The sequence below is a fragment of the Poecile atricapillus genome, chromosome 1, assembly GCF_030490865.1.
Source record: "Poecile atricapillus isolate bPoeAtr1 chromosome 1, bPoeAtr1.hap1, whole genome shotgun sequence".
Taxonomy (NCBI): Eukaryota; Metazoa; Chordata; class Aves; order Passeriformes; family Paridae; genus Poecile; species Poecile atricapillus.
The window spans coordinates 89,039,187-89,058,605 of record NC_081249.1 but is presented as its reverse complement, the minus strand read 5'-3'; the positions used below and the strand labels follow the sequence as shown (position 1 = coordinate 89,058,605).

At 38.0% G+C, this 19,419-nt stretch overlaps 1 protein-coding gene across 1 annotated transcript in view; it reads right to left on the bottom strand.

The window, feature by feature from the left end:
* The window catches only part of KPNA1 (karyopherin subunit alpha 1), a 50,859-nt gene that overhangs the window by 7,904 nt on the left and 23,536 nt on the right, over positions 1-19,419 (bottom strand). The window contains exons 7-11 of the mRNA XM_058861304.1: positions 15,231-15,319; positions 13,859-13,958; positions 13,141-13,304; positions 12,032-12,110; positions 9,726-9,851 (exon numbers count right to left, since the gene is read on the bottom strand). Coding sequence (XP_058717287.1) covers positions 9,726-9,851; positions 12,032-12,110; positions 13,141-13,304; positions 13,859-13,958; positions 15,231-15,319 — 558 coding nt within the window. The remainder of the gene's footprint in view (positions 1-9,725; positions 9,852-12,031; positions 12,111-13,140; positions 13,305-13,858; positions 13,959-15,230; positions 15,320-19,419) is intronic.

The following is a 19,419-nucleotide window of genomic DNA, read 5'->3' as shown; positions in this document are numbered from 1 at the left end:
GCTTGGATGCTTCAGTTCAGTGAGTAAAATTACTTTTAAGAGTGGAGAAATACACATTTAAATCTCCTCAGAAAGAACCAAATCCAGATTGTACATCTCTCGGCTGAGTGCTCCTACTTCTACTGTATAAAACGATTATGGGGACCTTGCTTTGTTTCTGCTCTACAATGAAGTTGGCTACCTTCACCCAAGCAGAACAGGTTAAAGCACCACAATGAATCACAGCCTCTCATAAGGCACTTCTCTGAAAGACACTGACTCAAGAGAGATGAGTAGCAGTCAGTATATTTTTATGTTTTCTACTGCCTCACAGGCAACATAAGCGTTGCCACCTCACCCTTGCATGAGTCTTAGTGAAAGGTTCTCAACTGTCCCTCTGTAATACAGCCAAGCTTTTTCACTAGCACACTTCTAACAGCTGGAACTCTCGGAGCTCAGATTTAAGAAAAAAAAAAAATACATTAACTAGGTCAGAAAATGGTCTGCTTTAACCTTAATATCTTCACTAGATTTCAAAAGTCTAGTTAAGCTCAGCAGGGGTGGAAACAATAAATACCAATACAGAGTAAGTGCTAGGCAGCATCTATTATTTACACCCTATGACTTGCAGCCTGCCCACAGCAGTTACTCTTGAAAGCACACTGGAATGCCTAAGGATTCCCATCTCTATGATATTTTATGTGGGAACAACAGTTACTGTGGAAACAGGTCATGTCTCCCTTTCAGGTAAACTTCTTTTAAGTGATGAAATGGTAAATACTAAAACAGAATTTGATTTTGTTTGGTTGGTTTTTTTGTGGGGTTTTTTGTTTGCTTTTTGGGGGTTTTGGGGTATTTTTTGTTTTTTTTTTAAAAAGAAAAGCAAACCTCGGGCAGAGCAAAACCCTAAAGAACTGTAGCAGGATGAGGCACTCTAAATTTCTAAGGATTTATATTGGCTTAATTCAAATGACTTTACTTTTTTAGCATTCCTATACTGTGTGTGCCTGACATGAAGTGTGTTGAAGACCAAAGAAGTGTAGTGCACAGAAAATGCTCAAGATGAGCATAGCTTTCAAACAAAAAGAACAGAGACAAGGTATTTCAGTTCAACAAGAACTTGAAAAACATGAAAGAAGTAAAAAGGTTTTAGGCTGGTACTACTAGGCACCTAGGTGCTATCTACAAAATACACTAGAAATCTCTTTTTTGTGCAATAGGTAACCCAAAGCCCATTCTTTAACACATTAAACCAACACTGAAGTTTTTGCCCAACTGCATCCAGTGGGCAGTATTTGCTGAAACTGAACCCCATCTTGAGTTGTAATTACAAGTCTTTCAGAAAATCAAAACTTAAACTCAGTTTTAACTGAAATTGAAATTTAATTGAAATATTAGTTTTCAAATTTAATTTGCAATGCTCAGTACCTCAGCAAACCTGGCCCTCACTTCTAAAGTGCCAAGTTTTCTACATTTGGTTTGGGTTGGGTATGTTGTTTTGGTTTGGGGTGGTTTTTTTAACAGTTGGTATCCCTGTGGTATAGTCCTCTAGAAGGGTTGCCTGTCCCTTGGAGACACTCTACCTGTCTTATTTTAATCAAACTTCCTCACTTCACAGTATTGAATTTTTAAAGAGTGAAGCTAGATTACAAAAATTAATTTTCTAATTATCATTACACCTGCATGGATGTTTAATCTAAATATGTTGTAGTCAAATATGTTAGGGAGGTCTTCAGCCATAGTGTATTAAATCTGTATTTTTGAGCTCGTCAAGACCCTGCGAGAACTTGTTTCTCCCCCTTTAGGTTCCCATACCTAAAATCACTTGTGATATGCAAACACACACACACACACATTTAGTGTGTGCACGTGCTGCACCACATGTCTACATATCATTCATCAGATAAATGTGAAAGCAAACAAGTCTTAGACTGTGACTTCTTCCCTACTCCTGCAAGCTCTCATTACCTTTAACAAACCAAAATTACAGTCACCATATAATTGGCAGCTGCAAATACAGCCTTACTGCTATGATCTCCCCCTCCTGGCTGGAAATTTTAGTTCATAGTGGCTTCTCAGTGACTTCTTTTCCAGTTACCTTGTTTATTCATTTTAAAACTGCTTTATAAATAACATAATAAATATTTGTAAGGTGAAACTACTTCAACACTATGGCATGGGTACAAAGAACACTGCCTTCCTAGAGCCAGAAAGGAAGCACTTCAGATCTCAGTTCTAATGAACCGTTATGTTGTTGACACGACACTTAAGCCTATATCCTCCAAACTGTGTACAAAGCAAACTTCTAGCCAGTTTACACAAGGCTGTTGATGGATACATATATATTGTTATATGTCATCAGGAAGAACCTGCAGTATAATGAGCAGCATCTTGTTCAGCTCTCTCCTGCTTTTAGGGTTGGTCAATCTTAAAAAAAAAACAAAAAAGAGAAAAAACTAAACCAAACAGACCAACCAACCTCCCAAAGGCAGTAACACACCACTGACTGCTATGGTTTTCAGCCAGAATAAAGAAATTAAAGGTATTCTAGCTCTGCTGCCCTTAATGTGGTATAAGATTCGCAGAAGCCTGAAAAGAGATTTTGTACTTGAACACAAAGTTAAACCTGAAAGGGATTAATCTTTGACTTTCACTAGTCTGCAAACTAATATGACCTCGTCAGCAATGCCGTATTTTGCTCTTAATGGATATACTTTTTAAAGTTCTACTACCACAAACAGCATGTTAAGATTCTTAGGTTACTTATGCAAACTATGACATAAACCAGACACACTTTATATTTAAGGTAATTTGATGCCTGTATAAACCACAGCTCTGTGTGAATCATGCAATTCCTTTCCCGTGTCCCCAGCACTACTTTTGGAGTGGTCCCCAGTGGTCCTTTTGCAGAAGAGCCTCTGACAACTTTGAGCTTGTAACTTTCACCACATTTTGTAAAAATCCATTTCATTCCAGAGTTTTTAAAACTGACACACAATGTATCATTTGCTACATTTGCCCATGTCACTCTTCTGCAAGGTTAAGAAACTCTAGAGGAAATATACGGTACAGATCCTGTTGCTACTGTGCCTACCCACACTCGGACTTCCAGGTGTTCTTGTGAAAATTTAAGGTATGTTAGAAAAGAAGTGAGAAGTTTCTTAACCTGTCAAGAGCAGAGAACTCCTATGATGTCTTCACTGTCAGACATGGAAGATTGTGTCTGATGTACTGCCCTCCATAGCTTTTCAACGGGTTGCGAAGTTAAGACACAGAACATTTTCTGAGGTATGTGATAGCCTTTCATACCCTTCAGAAGGGTCGACAGTCAGGATTAAGCTTCAGTTGTGCAGTTCTCCTTCTGACTCCCAGGAAGATGTAGTTCCCCTTCTCCCTGACTGGGGAAGCTATCCACTGAAGTACAGCAAAGCTGTATACAAACTAGGAAATTAACAAACAAAAACTATACTTAGTGACAATCACGACTGCATCAGGATATACACATCCACCCCAAACCTTGAAAGCACAGAAATACAGAGGGGAAAGACTGCTGTATTCCACCACTCTTTTTTGTTGCCTAGGCACTGTTGATAACACACTCTGAAAGGCTTTCACTTCCACCCTTGGTGAGGGAAAAAACCCAAACCTGCTGTGCTTTAGTAAGAGCCACCAAAGAAAGTTCAGCACGCATTTTCACACATTTCACACACGTTAATTTGCATTGCCTTAACGCTACAAAGAGTTTACTTGATTGTGTCAGAGAGCAAATCTAATAGCGATAGGCTGCTGCCTGATATTCTAGGAATGGCAGTGAAAGCCTTTGGAGTGTGCTACCAAACAGCATCATAGGCAGTATGGAAGTGGAGATGAATATAAAAGTCCTTCCCTCTGACTGCATATTTCTATACTTCACAGTGGGTGGATGGAGGGAGTGTAACCCAATGCAATCTTAGACAACACTAAATATAGTTCTGTCTGTTAATACTGGTTAGGCAAAATGCCTATTAAATCCATCAAAATTTTTTAGTGTCTTCTTAGTGTGCAGAAGTGATTGCTAGATTATGGCTTGAGCACTACCCGAAGTTCCATAGAATTTTAATATCCCAACTGTTCTGAAGCAACAACCCACTAGTTAGATCAGCTGCTAACTTGCAAAAATGTGGGTTACTATGCCAGGAGACGTGGAAAAAAATTATCAGGTACTGAAATAGTTCTTGTCTGATTTCTGGTTAAAAACTGTGCATGTTCAAAATCCGGTAAACATCAGAGAGTGGAACAGATCTGCTCCAGTTTATGACTTTTGAGCCTATTAGAGACATTTAGAGGGACTGGGAAGAAAGGAAAATAAGTAACTTAATTTAGGAAAATAAATAATTTAATTTAGAGCAGCATCTAGTATCTTAGAATTCCTTCTGTAAGGAAGACCAGTTCTCAGGAAGTAATGTTTTAATTCATCACAATGTGAAATTAATGTAGAGAAAGAAAAAAAGAAAAGAACCTCAACTCACAGATGAAACAGGTTCCCCCCCTGAACTTAAATTAAATCAAGTATTCATCCTAGATGGGAATTATCCTTTATCATCACAGAGATTAAAAACAGACTACACTTTTATTCTCAATTTTAGTATATGACCACCTTTAAGAAACATTTCACCAAACAGCATTTTCCAACTTCAGAAATACCTTTTTTTTTTTTAAAAGCTATTCAGTTCAAATGCTTACAATGATTTAGCCATTAAACAGGACTTGTCTGAAGTGATACCTCAAAGATCTTTTCTAAAAAATGCAGACTTATCTGAAGCTGAATGGATGTTTCATCACACCTTGTGTCTCACACAATATTCTCTAGTTTGAGACTAGAAACTAAAGAATCAAGGGTCTTTCTGGAACTTGTTACACATCTGTAATGAGACTCTCCTTTCAACATAAGGTAATCACTCTGCAATCACACCTGCAATTGCCAATTTTACTTTCAAGAAACACTGACTTTGTGCTCTCCAATCAAGCATGTTGTAAGCATTTTCCATTGTGCTTTACTCCACAACTTTCACTAATGAGCCATTTTCTGCAGTTCCAAAAATCAAGGCCTCATGATGGACACAATTTGCTGTATGTCAACTACCAGGATAGTTATATGTCGTTCACAATCAGAAACACTGGTTTTTAATTTAATTTTTCTAACTGTCAGTATAGATTAAACTGGGTATGCACTCAGGGCAGTCATTCTTTCACTACAAAGCAAGTGCGTGCTTGGAGTTTGAAGGCAGATCAATTATACTGAATGAGGCCCAGGGGACTCTTAAATGAAATACAGCTTTCATTTTTGAGAAGATGCTTCTTACATTCTTTTTCCCTGGACGTGCATAACACAGCAACATTCTTCCAACCTTGTCTGTGACATATCCTAAGGCAGCTGCTTTTAAGCTAGATTCTTTTAAATCCACATGTATTCTGGTGATTTGTTTGACACTGTTTTCTTCTTGATACAAGACTCCTGAGAAAGAGAGCTTCTATGCACATAATCACAAGTACTTTTCTATGCAGAGTTAAAGGGCTTTTTTTTTACTTTTAAAGAGTTAGAAATGAAGATGCAATACTAACGGCTCATAGCATTAATTTCCCTCTCCCTTCTGACCTCACCTTTTCAAGTCACCATGCAATTCTAATCTGTTCTCAATAGAAAGGCAGTTGACCTGTGATAAAAACACTTAAAAACCGCTAAACACACACATACATAAACTAATTTTTTTTTCAGGTAGATTAGGCAAATTCTGTTTTAACAAAGGAAAGGTTATTTTATCCTTACTCGTTTTCAAATAAAGATGTGATAACTGTTTAGAAGACCAAGGATTACCAGGGATACAGATAAGACTCTTCAGCTAAAGCCTCACTTGAGCCTGAGTAGTGAATACCAGGTGTAAGAGTACTGTGCAAACAAAGACAGGCACCTACTCCTTCATTTGAAAACAGGACAATGTGGTACAGTGAGTACTTACAAAGAAGTTACAGAAATTAATACACTACTGAAACAGCTTTTGGTGCACTAGAATTCAAGTTACCTCTAGGACTCTTCATAACTGCATCTTCAGTAGATCAAGAATATGAAAATAGAGATCCCAAAGTTTTGAAAAAATGCTCTAACAACAAACTACTTTCCATTGTCACTTCTGATATGTCTATATGGAATGACTTGTATAGGTATTTGGCTTTTTAAAGCTCTTAAGTTTGGAACATCCCTATACAATTACACATCCTGAAACAACCGCCCAACAGACTTGAGAAAAAATACTAACTTAAGACAATGTTTTAGGTTGGACTGTTGCTCAGAAAATACTCTTAGACTTTCCAGAAAAAGCAGAAATACCCTTCTAGAGAGAAAATACTGTGTTTCAAAGGTGGTTGTTAAAGGGATAAAGGGCAAAAAAAGACTCTTTACTGCAAAAAAACTCAAAGGCAAAAACATTTTTACCTTGGTACAAGAAGCAATAACTACATTTTCTATTCTGCTACTTGCACAGCAATTACAGTTGCTGATGTGGGGAAAAAAAAAAACAGTGGTACAGTTGCTGATTTTACACAGCACTTTTTGTTACAAATCCAGCTAATCCACAGATTAACACATAAACCACAATAAAGGCAGAATCAAAATTCTTGGAGCTCTACCAAGGTTAGATTGAGTAACCATAACGTCCTCTGTATCTGACAAAAAACATGACCTCCAGTGGTAAAAACACAATCTTGACTGAGAAAGCCAGAGCAAATGCCACTGTAGGGGGTTCCTTTCCTCACAGTCCCACTTCAATCTTAGTCACATCTTTGCATCAAGCAAGAAGGACCTAAAGAGGTTTCTACCTTCATAAGTTTTTGGGTTTTGCCTACTCATTTCCTAACATAAGGATCTCTGAATGTCAAATGAGCACTCACTCTCATTTTCAGGAATTTCAGGTATCTTAGCAAAGACTGAAGTATCATTCACAAAGGTATTAACTTCATTTCCTGTGCTTTCTGAGATGAAGCTCTCATTGAAGGTATTAAAGCTTTATGATGCCCCTTCAGCAGCTGAATGTTCTCTGTAAGGGAGAATATAAACCAAAAAAATTCCAAGTGTCACCTGCAAAAGGTATAATACACTTAGTTCCAGGAAAAATATGCAGCCTTTTCATAGTCTTATTAAAGTTTTCTGGAAAAAGAGAAGTAATTCCCCCCCATAGGTGAAGAGGGTTAACCACCTCATACTAATTCTCATCATACAGAATGAATAATCCAGGGTCATCATTGAAAGAGCAGCAATCAGGCTGCCTTCCAAGGAAACAAGAAGCAACAAGTACACCTTGGCTACTTTTGCCAATATATTAAGAGGCACTTCATGTGTGAACGTTATTTCTTCCAGGTAACTAATGAGTGTGACAAATTTTTCCAGAGTCTAATATTTCTGACATTTATTGCCATTCCTCAAAGAATAAATGTGTCCAGACAGACTTTCATGCATCCTCTGCAATCTCTGAAAATACTTTATGTATCCAGTGAGAGAGAAAAGAATTGAAAAACGTAACCTCAGAACTAAATTCAATTTATGTAAGACTGTTATTCAAGTGGCTTGATAGAAACACTTATATTTATCAGATAAAGCCTGATTTCAGGGCCAGGTTGGATGGGGCTATGGGCAACCTGACCTAGTGAATGGCATCTCTGCCCATGGCAGGGGTGCTGGAACTAGATGATTTTTAAGGTTCCTTCCAAACCAAGCCTGCATGATTCTATATTCACTACAATTTCTTTTTCCAACACTTCTGCAAAAGAGAAGGAATAAGGAAATGTTCTTTGTATTGGGCTTGCATGGCAAGGTTTTGGCAGCAGTGGGGGGAGCTACAGGACTGGCTTCTGTAGGAAGCTTCCAGTCTGACAAAGCCAATGCCAGCTGGCTCCAAGATGGACCTGCAACTGGCCAAGGCTCAGCCCATCAGCAATGGTGATAGCAGCTCTGTGATAACTCATTTAAGAGAGGGAAAAAGATATTGGGCAGAAGTAATAGCAGCCAGGGAAGAGAGGAGTGAGGATATGTGGTAGGAACAGCCCTGCAGACACCAAGGCCAGTGCAGAAGGAAGGACAGGAGGTGCTCCAGGTGCCAGAGCACAGATTCCCCTGCAGTCCCGTGGTGCAGACCATGGTGAGGCAGGACACCCTCCTGCAGCCCAAGGAGGTCCATGGGGGAGCAGAGATCCACCTGCAGCCCATGGAGGACCTCAGAGCATGTGGATGCCTGATGGAGTCTGTGACCTTATGGGAAGCCCACACTGGAGCAGAGTCCTGGCAGGACCTGTGGCCCCATGGAGAGAGAAGCCCACACTGGAGCAGGTGTGCTGGTGGGACTGGTGACTCCAGAGGGGACCCATGCTGGAGCAGCCTGTTTCTGAAGGACTGTCTCTCATGGGAGGGACCCCATCCTGGAGCAGGTGAAGGACTTCTCTCCCTGAGGAGGAAGCAGCAGCAGAAACAATCTGTGATGAAGTGATTGTATTCTGCATTGCCAAGGAGAAGAGGAAAAGAATCAGGGATAAAGTTAAGTCCAGAAAGGAGAGAGGGGTGGGGGAAAGGAGCTTTTAAGATTAGTTTTACTTCTCATTTTCCCGCTCCGATTTTGGTTGGTAATAAATTCTATTAATTTCTCAAGTTGAGTCTGGTTTTGCCTGTGACCATAATCAGTGAGTGACCTCTCCCTGTCCCTAACCTCAAGTGATGAAAGTTCCCTTGTATTTTCTCTCCCCTGATCAGCTAAGAAGAGTCACAGAGCAGCTTTGGGGGACATTTGACATCCCACCAGGTCAAACCACATCCCTGAAAGACAAGCAAAAAATTCCCTAGTACAGCTATTCTTGAACAAAACTCTATATTCAGGGAAAACAAAATATAATGACCTGCTGCTTCTTCTTCATCTAGCCAAAGACTTTTCTCTGCGGAAAAGATGTTCCATTTCTCATTTATACCACCTGGAGACAAATCCTGGGAATTCTTCCTGATGGCTGACACTCAGTCCAGACTCAGAGCAATGATTTGATCTTTTGGAGCCTAACTGTAATGACTAATATAAGGGAGTGGGACTCATTCGCTTCTGTGTGCTACCACTTAATATGAAGGGATTACAACATTTAGTGTAATCAGAAAGGGCAAATCCCAGGACATGTTAGATAGCCTCCATTACTGTTCATTTTTATACATAGCAGATTTAGATCTGGCTAAGCACACATGCCTAAGATGGGGCATTATAAGGCCCATTTATGGAAATTATAAAAGGAATCATAAGAAAATATAAACAGAAATAAAGTACTTTCAAATGTATGTCTGTGACTGATGGTGAAACCAAAAAATATGGGAAATTATTTGATTCTCAAAGTTTGTAGACTTTTCTTTTCATACTTGAGAATTTCTGTATCTCAGTGATTGTCAAAAGCACAAAGCAAATTATTTAAGACTAAATTTTCTTGAGCTTAGCCACGTTTTGGCATTTTCTACCATGACTGTCTTCCCCACCTTGTAATGTGTACAGGATTAGAATATTCAATTAATTGAATTTGGAGATGACTCAGCCATTGAAATATTCTAATTACATACGATAATATACTTCTTGTATGTAATTATATATCTGCAACAGTGCATACACACACATATGCACTTTATGCACAAAAAAACATCTGTGTTCCTTCTAGTCAGCAAGACAAAGATTACTGATCATAGCTGAAAAGGTTACCTGGATCTGGGCTTTGTTTCCAGCTGTTATATTAGATATTGTCCAGCATGCTTCCTTTTTGATAGACTCTTTTGGGCTGCTTAGCAAGTGCAGCAAACTCTGCAGGGCTGAACAATTCAGAATTACCTGAATACAACAGGAAAAACAAAACAAAACAAAACACATCTTAGAAGAAATTTAGGATAAAGAATCACAGGAACAAGGAGTACAATGTCTTGAAAATATAAAAAGCATACCCATTAGATGATCACTAAATATACACAAAAAAAACCCAAAAACAAAACAGCAAGAATTAAGAAATAAATGTTTACAGGACAATTAAAGAGCAAAACTATCAAATCTTTCAGGTAAGAGATTACGCTTTAATGATTTCAGTGTGATCTGAAAACAAGAAGATACTAAGTACATTATGACCAAACAAAAATAAAATTATGGTATTTTCCTGTATTTTTGTAAAACTGTAAGTGCCAACTACTTCTTTTTACCACATCTGCTGGCACTGTGGTGCAGATTGTGACCAGTGTTATATCCAGCGACATTAGGAATGGACAATTCTTATTTAAAAAAATTACAAAAATTGCAAAAACTCCGCAATTTTACAGTGCAGAAAAATTGCAGCAAAATTTCCATTTCCTAAATGACCAAAATACAACAGAAAATGCCCCAGAATTGAATTACAAGAATTACAGAATTACAAGACAGCACCATTGATTATGTCATGTGTGATAGTGAAGGATTTCTTGACCCTCTAAAAGGGCATAACAAGATCCAAAAAATGAAAAATGAACTATCTTTTCTGTTTAATTCAATTTTAACTTGTAACAGTGCAGCCAAAAATTGAGAGAGTATACCAAGAAGCACAGTCATTTTGCCTGGTGTGGCAAAAGCAGACACCTGGGAAAGAACAGTGTGGTACAGAATTTTACAAGAAATACTCTAGTCAAGCTGAATCATGGTCATGACTTCTGATCATGGAATCTGAAGATTTAATTCCCTTGTTTGAATCCCCCCCTGCTCCATATTCTTAAAATCTTTGTACTCCCAGCTAAGATTAAAAAAATAATTATGGTTCAGGATTTTATCAGGTGCGTGCTGGGACAGGTTTTTTTTTCTTCATGCATCCTATCTATGTTTTTAGCCATGTTCAAGTATTGGCAATTGTTAATAGCTGAAAATGAGAGAAAAAGTGAAAGCAAGTTTGTGCCCCAAGGTTTTACAGAGAAGTTCTTGAAGAACTGTCTTGTATGTTGCTTTCATATTCAGAAATGTATCAGCTCTCAAAGCTGGGCTCTTCGTTCTAATTACTGATTTTTACGTGCATCCTGTGTCACTTTTTAGCATACAGCACAATCTGCTGGCAGGACTATCAAACTATCCTACCTATACAGTTCTCTAGAATTTTAGGAAAGTTCATGGTATGCTCCTCAGAAAAAATCATGCACAACTATTTTTTAAATTTAGTTTAAACTATTTTTTAATTAAAATATAAGACTTATGCAGTATTTAATAACCTGCATTGCATGTGAATTAGTGATCCCTTGTGGTTTTACCTTTAACGAAATTATGAAATCACACCTCGATCTTTCTTTATGACTGATCTGCGAAACAAATGCCACTGAGAAAAATACAATGCCTCTGCAATTCAGCTACATAAAATATATTGTAACAATCAAAAAAATAATGCTATCCTTCTCCTAGGATATTGAAACAGTGCCCTGGTACTCATCTTTAGCTCCAGTCCCAGAGGCACAGAGCTACAGAAGCATCCCAGTGACAACCTAGTGCCTCTGAAGCACCAGGTTTCCTGTTTAATTTCAGTTTAATTCCAATACAGTGGTGGGAGTCACTGCCTCCTACCGATGCTTCTCCAAACAAATGCCCAGACACAGCTACACACCACCCAAAATACATCCAGACATTTGTTTTTCATCATACATATGACTTACTTTCATCACAGATTTGCAACAGCACTGAATGTGACAGGCCTTTGATGGCACTACCAGTGTACATCACCCAGCATAAAATTCAGCCTAAGAGGTAAACTTGCTTTAAATAAACCAAAAACATGCCACCCTTGAGGGGTATTGCATAGCTGCCCACACATCCCAGACACAGCTACCTAAGAACCATCACCAGTTCAGGGCTGAACAGAAAAACTGAAAACCACCATATTTTGAAGCAATTAGTGTCATCAAACTTCACTTTACAGACTCCAAAAGAACAAGAGGTGCTTGTGAACAGGTTACCAGAAACAGGTTAACAGAAAGATAAACTGCAGTACAACACAAGAGGAAGTTAATCCATACCTGGGTCTGGATATCATCTCCTGTAACAATGTTTCCCACAGCTCGTAAGGCAGGAGATACAACTTTGTAGTCATTGTGCCTAAAATTGATAAAGAAAAATATAAGTATTAGCCTTCCCAAAGCATCTCCAGCTTCACATTCTCAAGGAAGGAATATCTACCAGCCAGGGGAAAACTTCCTTGATAAATCTAAATAAACACTCTAATTTTAAACTAATGGTAAGCCTTTCTAGGATTTCTAAATATTTAGACCTTTAAATATCATTCAGCAGCATAAAAATAAAATATTCAAAGAATAAAAGTACTACAGAGTACAAGTTTAACCCATCAAATCCTGTTTGACCATCTTCCATCATCACATGCATCCCTCCATCATCATTGTTAAATCAGGACTGGAATAGGAAAGGTGAAGTAAGGAAATTTTTTCTCAAATGAAAACACTTCTTTATAAAAAGCTACTTAGAGCCAGTATGTTCTATTCATTAATCCAGCATCACAATTGTTCTAATGTTAGAGGCCTTAATAGTCTTTTTATTTACATCACTGAAAACCATTATTCCTTGTCTTAGGCCACTGAATGGTCCATGTCCTGACCTTGGATCTGAAGCAATGGCTCTGAACAAGGCCAGTCTCTGTAACCCCAACTCTCACAGCTACACTTTACTGACCAAAGTGTGCAGGTACTCTTCTACAGTAAGGGTTGAGGAAATTATTTCTATTTCAAGACCCTGGTACTGTCAATTCTAGTAAATTCAACTATTTCTTATATTCTTATCTTTGATATACTTTAGGTAACTTCCTCGTCAGGTAATTATAATATGGATTTCAGTGACAAGGAAAATTCCAATGTATATTATAGATTTTACAAAAATGTAGCTCTTAGGTGCAGGAAAAAAATCTCAAAAGAAACAGCAAAACTAGTACAAGGAAAGTTCCATTGCATTTGTTATGTGTGACAAATAGAGAACACTAAACAGATAGGTAAAATTAAAACTCAAATCTTGTCCTTCAGAAATTACAACATCTCAAGACCTATTTAATTAAACTCCTTATTGTTATAATCTTGATGACAGGGAAAAGAATGATGCTTGATTGCAACGCTTTTCTTACATCAGCAGTTCCACAAGTCTTCTGCAGACTCCTGCATCAATCACAGCTTGGATTTTATCATTGGGGCCATCAGACAAATAGGACAAAGCCCAGCAGGCATCAGCTAATACATCTGTATCATTGACAAAGAGCAGCCAGGAAAGCACACTAAGACAAGGTGAAACCTGTAAGATATTAAGAGGTGATACATACAATTAAAAGGGCCAGAAGATCTATTATTATGTCAGCTAATTTATTATGTCATTACTGGATTAGGCACTGGCATCTTAAGATTCAATACTCAGAAAACTTCAGACCTAGCTAGCACTTCTGTGCAGGACTGTAGCTGTATAAGCATGGAGAAGTACCTCTCCAGAAAAGCACCACAGCAACTTTTCAGCCTCTACAGAACAACATCTGCCAATGAAACTCAGACTTGTCCACTAAGATGTGCCCTGTGCAGCTCTACAGCAGCCAAGATGTGCAGAGTTTTGTTCTGCTATGGGACAGTCATCTCCAGGACACAAACAGTAACAAAAAGTTATGAGGCAGCCATGTTAAAACAGTGGTTGTGAATGTCTGCCCAAAGGACTAAACAAAATATTTCTTCTGTAAAAGAAGCCCATCAAATATTTCAGAATTTCTCTGAAACATTCTGTTTAGTTTAAGTTTCACCACCTGAAACTAATAATTTGGCCATAATCACTTCACAACACATTTTCTTTCAAGCATCTGTTACCTTGGCAAAATCAGGAGGAGGATTTTTCCCTCTGCAGAGATTGGACAGAGCCCATACAGCATTTCGGGTCATAGTGAGACGATTCTGTTTTGAAAGCAATCTAAAACAAACCAACAAAACATTCCAACTCTTGCTTTTAAAAAACCAAAGCAAGCCAACCCCATTAACTGTGTGAGCCATTAAATCAAACTTTTTAACATACACCAGGACAAAATATGATAGTTATTTTTCTATAAAAATACATCCTAAAGAAAATCATCCTTGATGTCTACTAACACACATGCTAGATACAGGAATCTAGTATCCTAACAAGAACAGTAAACATCACAATAAATTTCACTCAAATGCTTAGATACTGAGGTGGCAGTTTAACAGTCAAAAAGGTGCAGGAATTGTAACAAAATTACTCGAAGGAGGAGAACATGCAGGTAGTTTTGAAGAGTGCTTTCACAGTCAAACTTGTATTTTTATGTCAGTCTCAGATTATGAGTCCCACTTTGGCCTAGGAAAATGTGGAAAGGCAAGAGCTAATTTTCCCACAAGTGTAACAATTCAGCTTCTTTTTTCTCATAGCCATCTCCCACTGTACCAATGTCTTTATGAGAGTATGGGAGAATTCCCCTGCTGCAGAGTCTGCAAAGGACAGATATTGAGTAATTGTCATTTGGACATGACAACACAAGATGGTGTCACTGTTTCAGCAATAATATGCTCCTTAAGCAGAGGACCATCAAGATAATTAGCAGGCTAGAGAAATGACACGCAATGGGACGTCAGTGACCTGGATTTGCTCAGCCTTAGAAGGAGATGCTGTGAGAGAGATACAACTGCTGCCAACAACATTTTAACAGATGGATACAGAAAACAGGAATCCCTCTCAAAGCTGCACAGTGACAGGACAAGAGACACCATCATGAGGTAAAACAGAAAATTATGATTAGGTATCAGAACACTGTGCTTCACCATGCCATGGTCAAATACAGCAACAGGTAGTTACGGAATCTACTTTTGATGTTCCAAATTTGACTGGTTAAGTAGTTGAGCAATCTAATCTGATCTCACCTGCTATGAAGAAAGGCTTTAACTAGATGACCTCCAAAGGTACCTTTCAACTTAAATTATTCTGTGACTCTAAAATAAGCCCAGACATCCACCCACACTGTAGAATAAAATAGTTCCAGCTTAACTGCTTCTAAAACATGTTTCCATTTTAGCTTCATTAAAAAAGTAGTTCAGGACTCCCCTTTAAAAACTCTGTTTAGTCCACAATAAAAGCAAACAGTATTATTATTATTCTTCAAGGCAAAACCCCAATTTCAGTCTTATCAGGTACTCATGCAAAATTGTGGAAAACTTATTAAAACACACTTACTGCAATAAAGGGGGCAAGATATTACAGTCCAAAACATAGTCTCTGCACATAGTGCTGTCTCCAGCAATGTTGCCAAGAGCCCATACTGCCTGCAATGACAAAGAGAATAATAATTGCTTTTATTCTCAAAATTCCACCAGTTAAACATATGTATTAGAGTTGAGAGATAATCTGTTCTCACTGTTAGGTCCTGGACAACGTACAGAAGGGAAATGCATTCTGGTTGCATATTACATATATACACTCAAGCTCATTATATGATCCAGGAATATTTATGGAGATCTAAGAAGAACACCATAACAGCAACCATGTATGTCTCCAAAGATTGTGCAGGCAGACATACCCTTGCTCTGTCCACAGTGGAAGAGACGAGCTCACCTCCACAGGCTTAGGAACATTCTAATTCAATGCTGCTTGTTCACAGCTAATTTAAAAACAGATGTTTGTAGCACAGGTCAAGCAAGTCTTTATCTACCCAAAAACGTTTGTGTGGAAGAGCCCATATTAGTATTTACTATGAAGCCATAAAAGCATGCATTGTTTACACAGTCATAGATAAAAATGAGAATCTATGTTCAAGAGAAATCAATATTCAGAATCAAAGAGTTTAGATGGGACTGGACATATATTCTTTAAAATAGAACTGTATGAGACAGAACCAGTGTTGCTGATTAAGTCATATGTATGGCAAAATGTAAGGAACTGGATATCAGTACTACCCCTAACTTCACTTTGACAAGATCAAAAATACCAGAATTAAAGCAGCATGAAATCCATCTTCTCTAATATGATGGGAATAAAAGATTTAATTGGTTTTGATTTACACATTTGGGCCAAGTTGTGCTTTTTATATCACTGTCCACTAGTGCAACTTTTAAAAGTTTAGTCTACATCAAGTATAAAAGCAATTTTATGAATTCCGTGCAAATTACAATATTTTGTCACACAAGAAAACTTAGGAAGTTCACATTTGCTATTTACTTCAAGTTAGCAGAAGACTAAGTGTAATATCAAATAGATACACGTATCTGCTTATTTGGTTGGCTTATCTGGCTTTTGGCTTTACAGACACATATCTACACAACCACTGAAGTACTTTCAATTCTACATACAGAGGACAAAAGCAATCCTATTTGTCATAGATAGCAGCTGAATGTCCTCCCCAAATTTCTCTTCAGTTGAAGGCTATGTATTTAGCTGCAGTAAAATGAGTTATAGTGCATAACTATTTCTCCAACTGAACAAAGCAAGGTCCTCACACAAAATAAATGTATTCTTCCCTCTCTGTATATCTATGTGAAATAAAATTCTCCTCTAAAAAAACTAACAGAATTGCCAAATTTTTTACCTACTGGAAATTTCTGGATAACCTGAAATAAACATATTTATTCATTTTCAATGTGGCATCAATTAACTTAATACATTACGTTTCTCCTGTAACACGTTCTTAAATGGTGGCAAAAAGATGCTACTTTAAAAAAGAAGGCTCCAAGCACTCTAGAGGCCCAAAGGCACTAGGCAAACCCTACAAAATGAATCAAGCTAAAACCAGAAGTATATACAATATGTCAGTTTGCTAGATACAAAATAAAAAGACTCCTCCTCTGTACCAGTACTAGCAACAACAGCATAGGATCAGAAACTGCAAGTTGTGAAGAGAGTAGGCGACTGTTCTGGGGAAGGATTAGTTTGTTTTGTTTTCTACTGCTTTCCAGGCTTCTGCTGTCAGCCACAGAGGCAGGGCACGAGACTATACTGAACTGAAACAGCACAGCCATTAATACTATGCAATGTTTTCCCAAAACTGATTTTCATTTTTTGTTCTAATTCTTATTCTTTTTACAACTGTTGTGACAGCAGTTTGCCTAAAAAAGTTTAACTTTGGGTCTGGCAGCCTCTTGGACTCAAGGCACAGAAGACAGCTACCAGAAAAATTTAGCTTGAGAGACACAACATAAGCCACCTCCTGCAAAACTCATATCAGAACTTTAAGGAGCCACACCTGTTGCTCACCCCAATATTTGCATTTCTTCAGCAAGGAGAAGCCTGAGGAAAGAACCAAAGATTTCAGACAGCTCTGAAAAAACCTGTGAATCTTCCAAAAACACTTTCAAGGGAGGAAAAAGTTAGAATTTGGAATAACTCTCTTTCACTGAAGATGTGAGTAATTTTGTACAAAGACACAGCCCCCTTGCCTGGATACCCTTACACAGGTGAAAAAAAAAAGGAAACCTTATTTCATTTGTGTGTGGTCTTTGTTTCTGCCATTATAGCAATATCTATTTTTAAGGTTGACAAGAGTGATAATCACTTAATCCAAGAATCCATTCTGACCCTGGATGACTGACTGGTTTTGCAACAGCAAATCTCACATCAAAAAGATGTGACTCAAATGGTCTCACATCTAACCAGAGAAGTCAAATAGCACCTCTGCTTTCCCATTCTTCATTTTTTTAAGACAAGGAAAGTCTGGCTGAGTAGTCTGGTATCAGAGGACCTGGTAAGAGAAGACATGACAAGAAATCCTTGTGATGCTAATGGCTGATAGGACACAAGATGCCAATTAATTGAAATACCTTTAGAAAAATATGCAATGTTTCATTTAATAAGGAAAATTTCTTTCCTTAAGGAATTACTTCAGCTCATTAGGTAAGTAAGGAATGTATGTTATGCTCATTTAAACTCTTCTCATCAAACACTGCCAAAAATACAAAGCTCTGTCATGGTTTCCACAAACACATGAACAACGACAAGTTTCTTAAGGGTTTGTTTGTCTGAAAAATGTTCAATGATTTCCATTTCTTCTTTTGTCCACTCCTCAAGATGCAAATACTTGCCACAATATTTTGGCTTTGGCTTCATTCTACACAACTCAAATGTTTTCATGTTCATTCATGGATAGTTGCAGAAGTAAAAACATATTTAATTCCATTAAATTTTACAACTTATTCAATGAAAAAAATATTTCACTAAAAAAAAAATTCAAAACCTTCTACTATTTAAATCCCATGACATTAATATTAAGATTTGCAGCATGACTTTTAACCCACACCTTAGGTAGAAACTTAAAGTGTGAATGTTGCCTTCTTAATTGATAGCACCTACTTTTATACACTTGTATAAATTTCCATTTATTGCTAACAGTAGAGTAGGATTTGTTGCAAATCTTCAATTTATTTTACTTGTCACTGAACTCCAGTGTTTTTTCCTGCAGTGCTGGACAACATCAGTAGTCAGTAAAAGTAAAGTGCAAGTCTTGCAGAGTACTGTTGAATCATATGGTGCCTTCTGTAAATAATCCATGTGCTTTTTGACAACTCCCCATTTTCCCCTGGATTCTGAAGATTCTCAGCCACTATTTCTTTGGATATTTAAACTAAGTGCTTAAGCCAATCACCAACAGTGTTCAGAGTTTGTCTCTCAGTGGAGAGAAAAATATTACAAACAACACATTCTCAGCATTTGGATGCTGACTTGGGAAAAGGATCCAATGCTGAGATGAAGATGGTGAAGATTAGCTTGCATACAAGTGTGATTGGCTAAGTGAATACAAGGAAGGATACCAGAAGGACATATTCCTAGGAGACGACTGCTACTATGTCCTAACTCAGAAAACATCTTTCTTTCTGTGGCTCCTTCTTCTCACATCCCATCTGACAAACAGAGAAAGCAGCACGTCCTCACACCTTGACTGTTTGTCCTGATTTTGATTACCAAGAGATTGTTAATAGGACTGCTGATGTAAAAGCCAATCAGAACCTGGACACCAGACTCACAGGTCAGCTCTGCCAAGCACGTGACGGTTACCAAAAAGAAAAGCAATAAAACTAGAAATGGAAAAATACTGAGGGAGAAACACACTGGTTGCCTCAGCTGAAAATGCAAACTTTCCCCAAGGGGAACAGGGCAGCTGGGGATGCTCATGCCATGGCTGTCCAGCAGAGCACAATGACACATATCTGTCACTGTAAGACAATCCCAATCCTCCTCGACAGGAAGCACAATGCTTTGCATGGGTACTGAAGCAAATTCAATGTTCATCAAGGAAATCCCAAGCTGACATCTGGGTTTCAAGTACCACAGCAGGGGAAGTCAGGAAACAGCTGCAGCTAAGACACTGCGGAAGCCACATAACCTTAAATATGTCCAAAGGGCTTTGATGGAGTCCTTCAATATAAATAATTCCAGG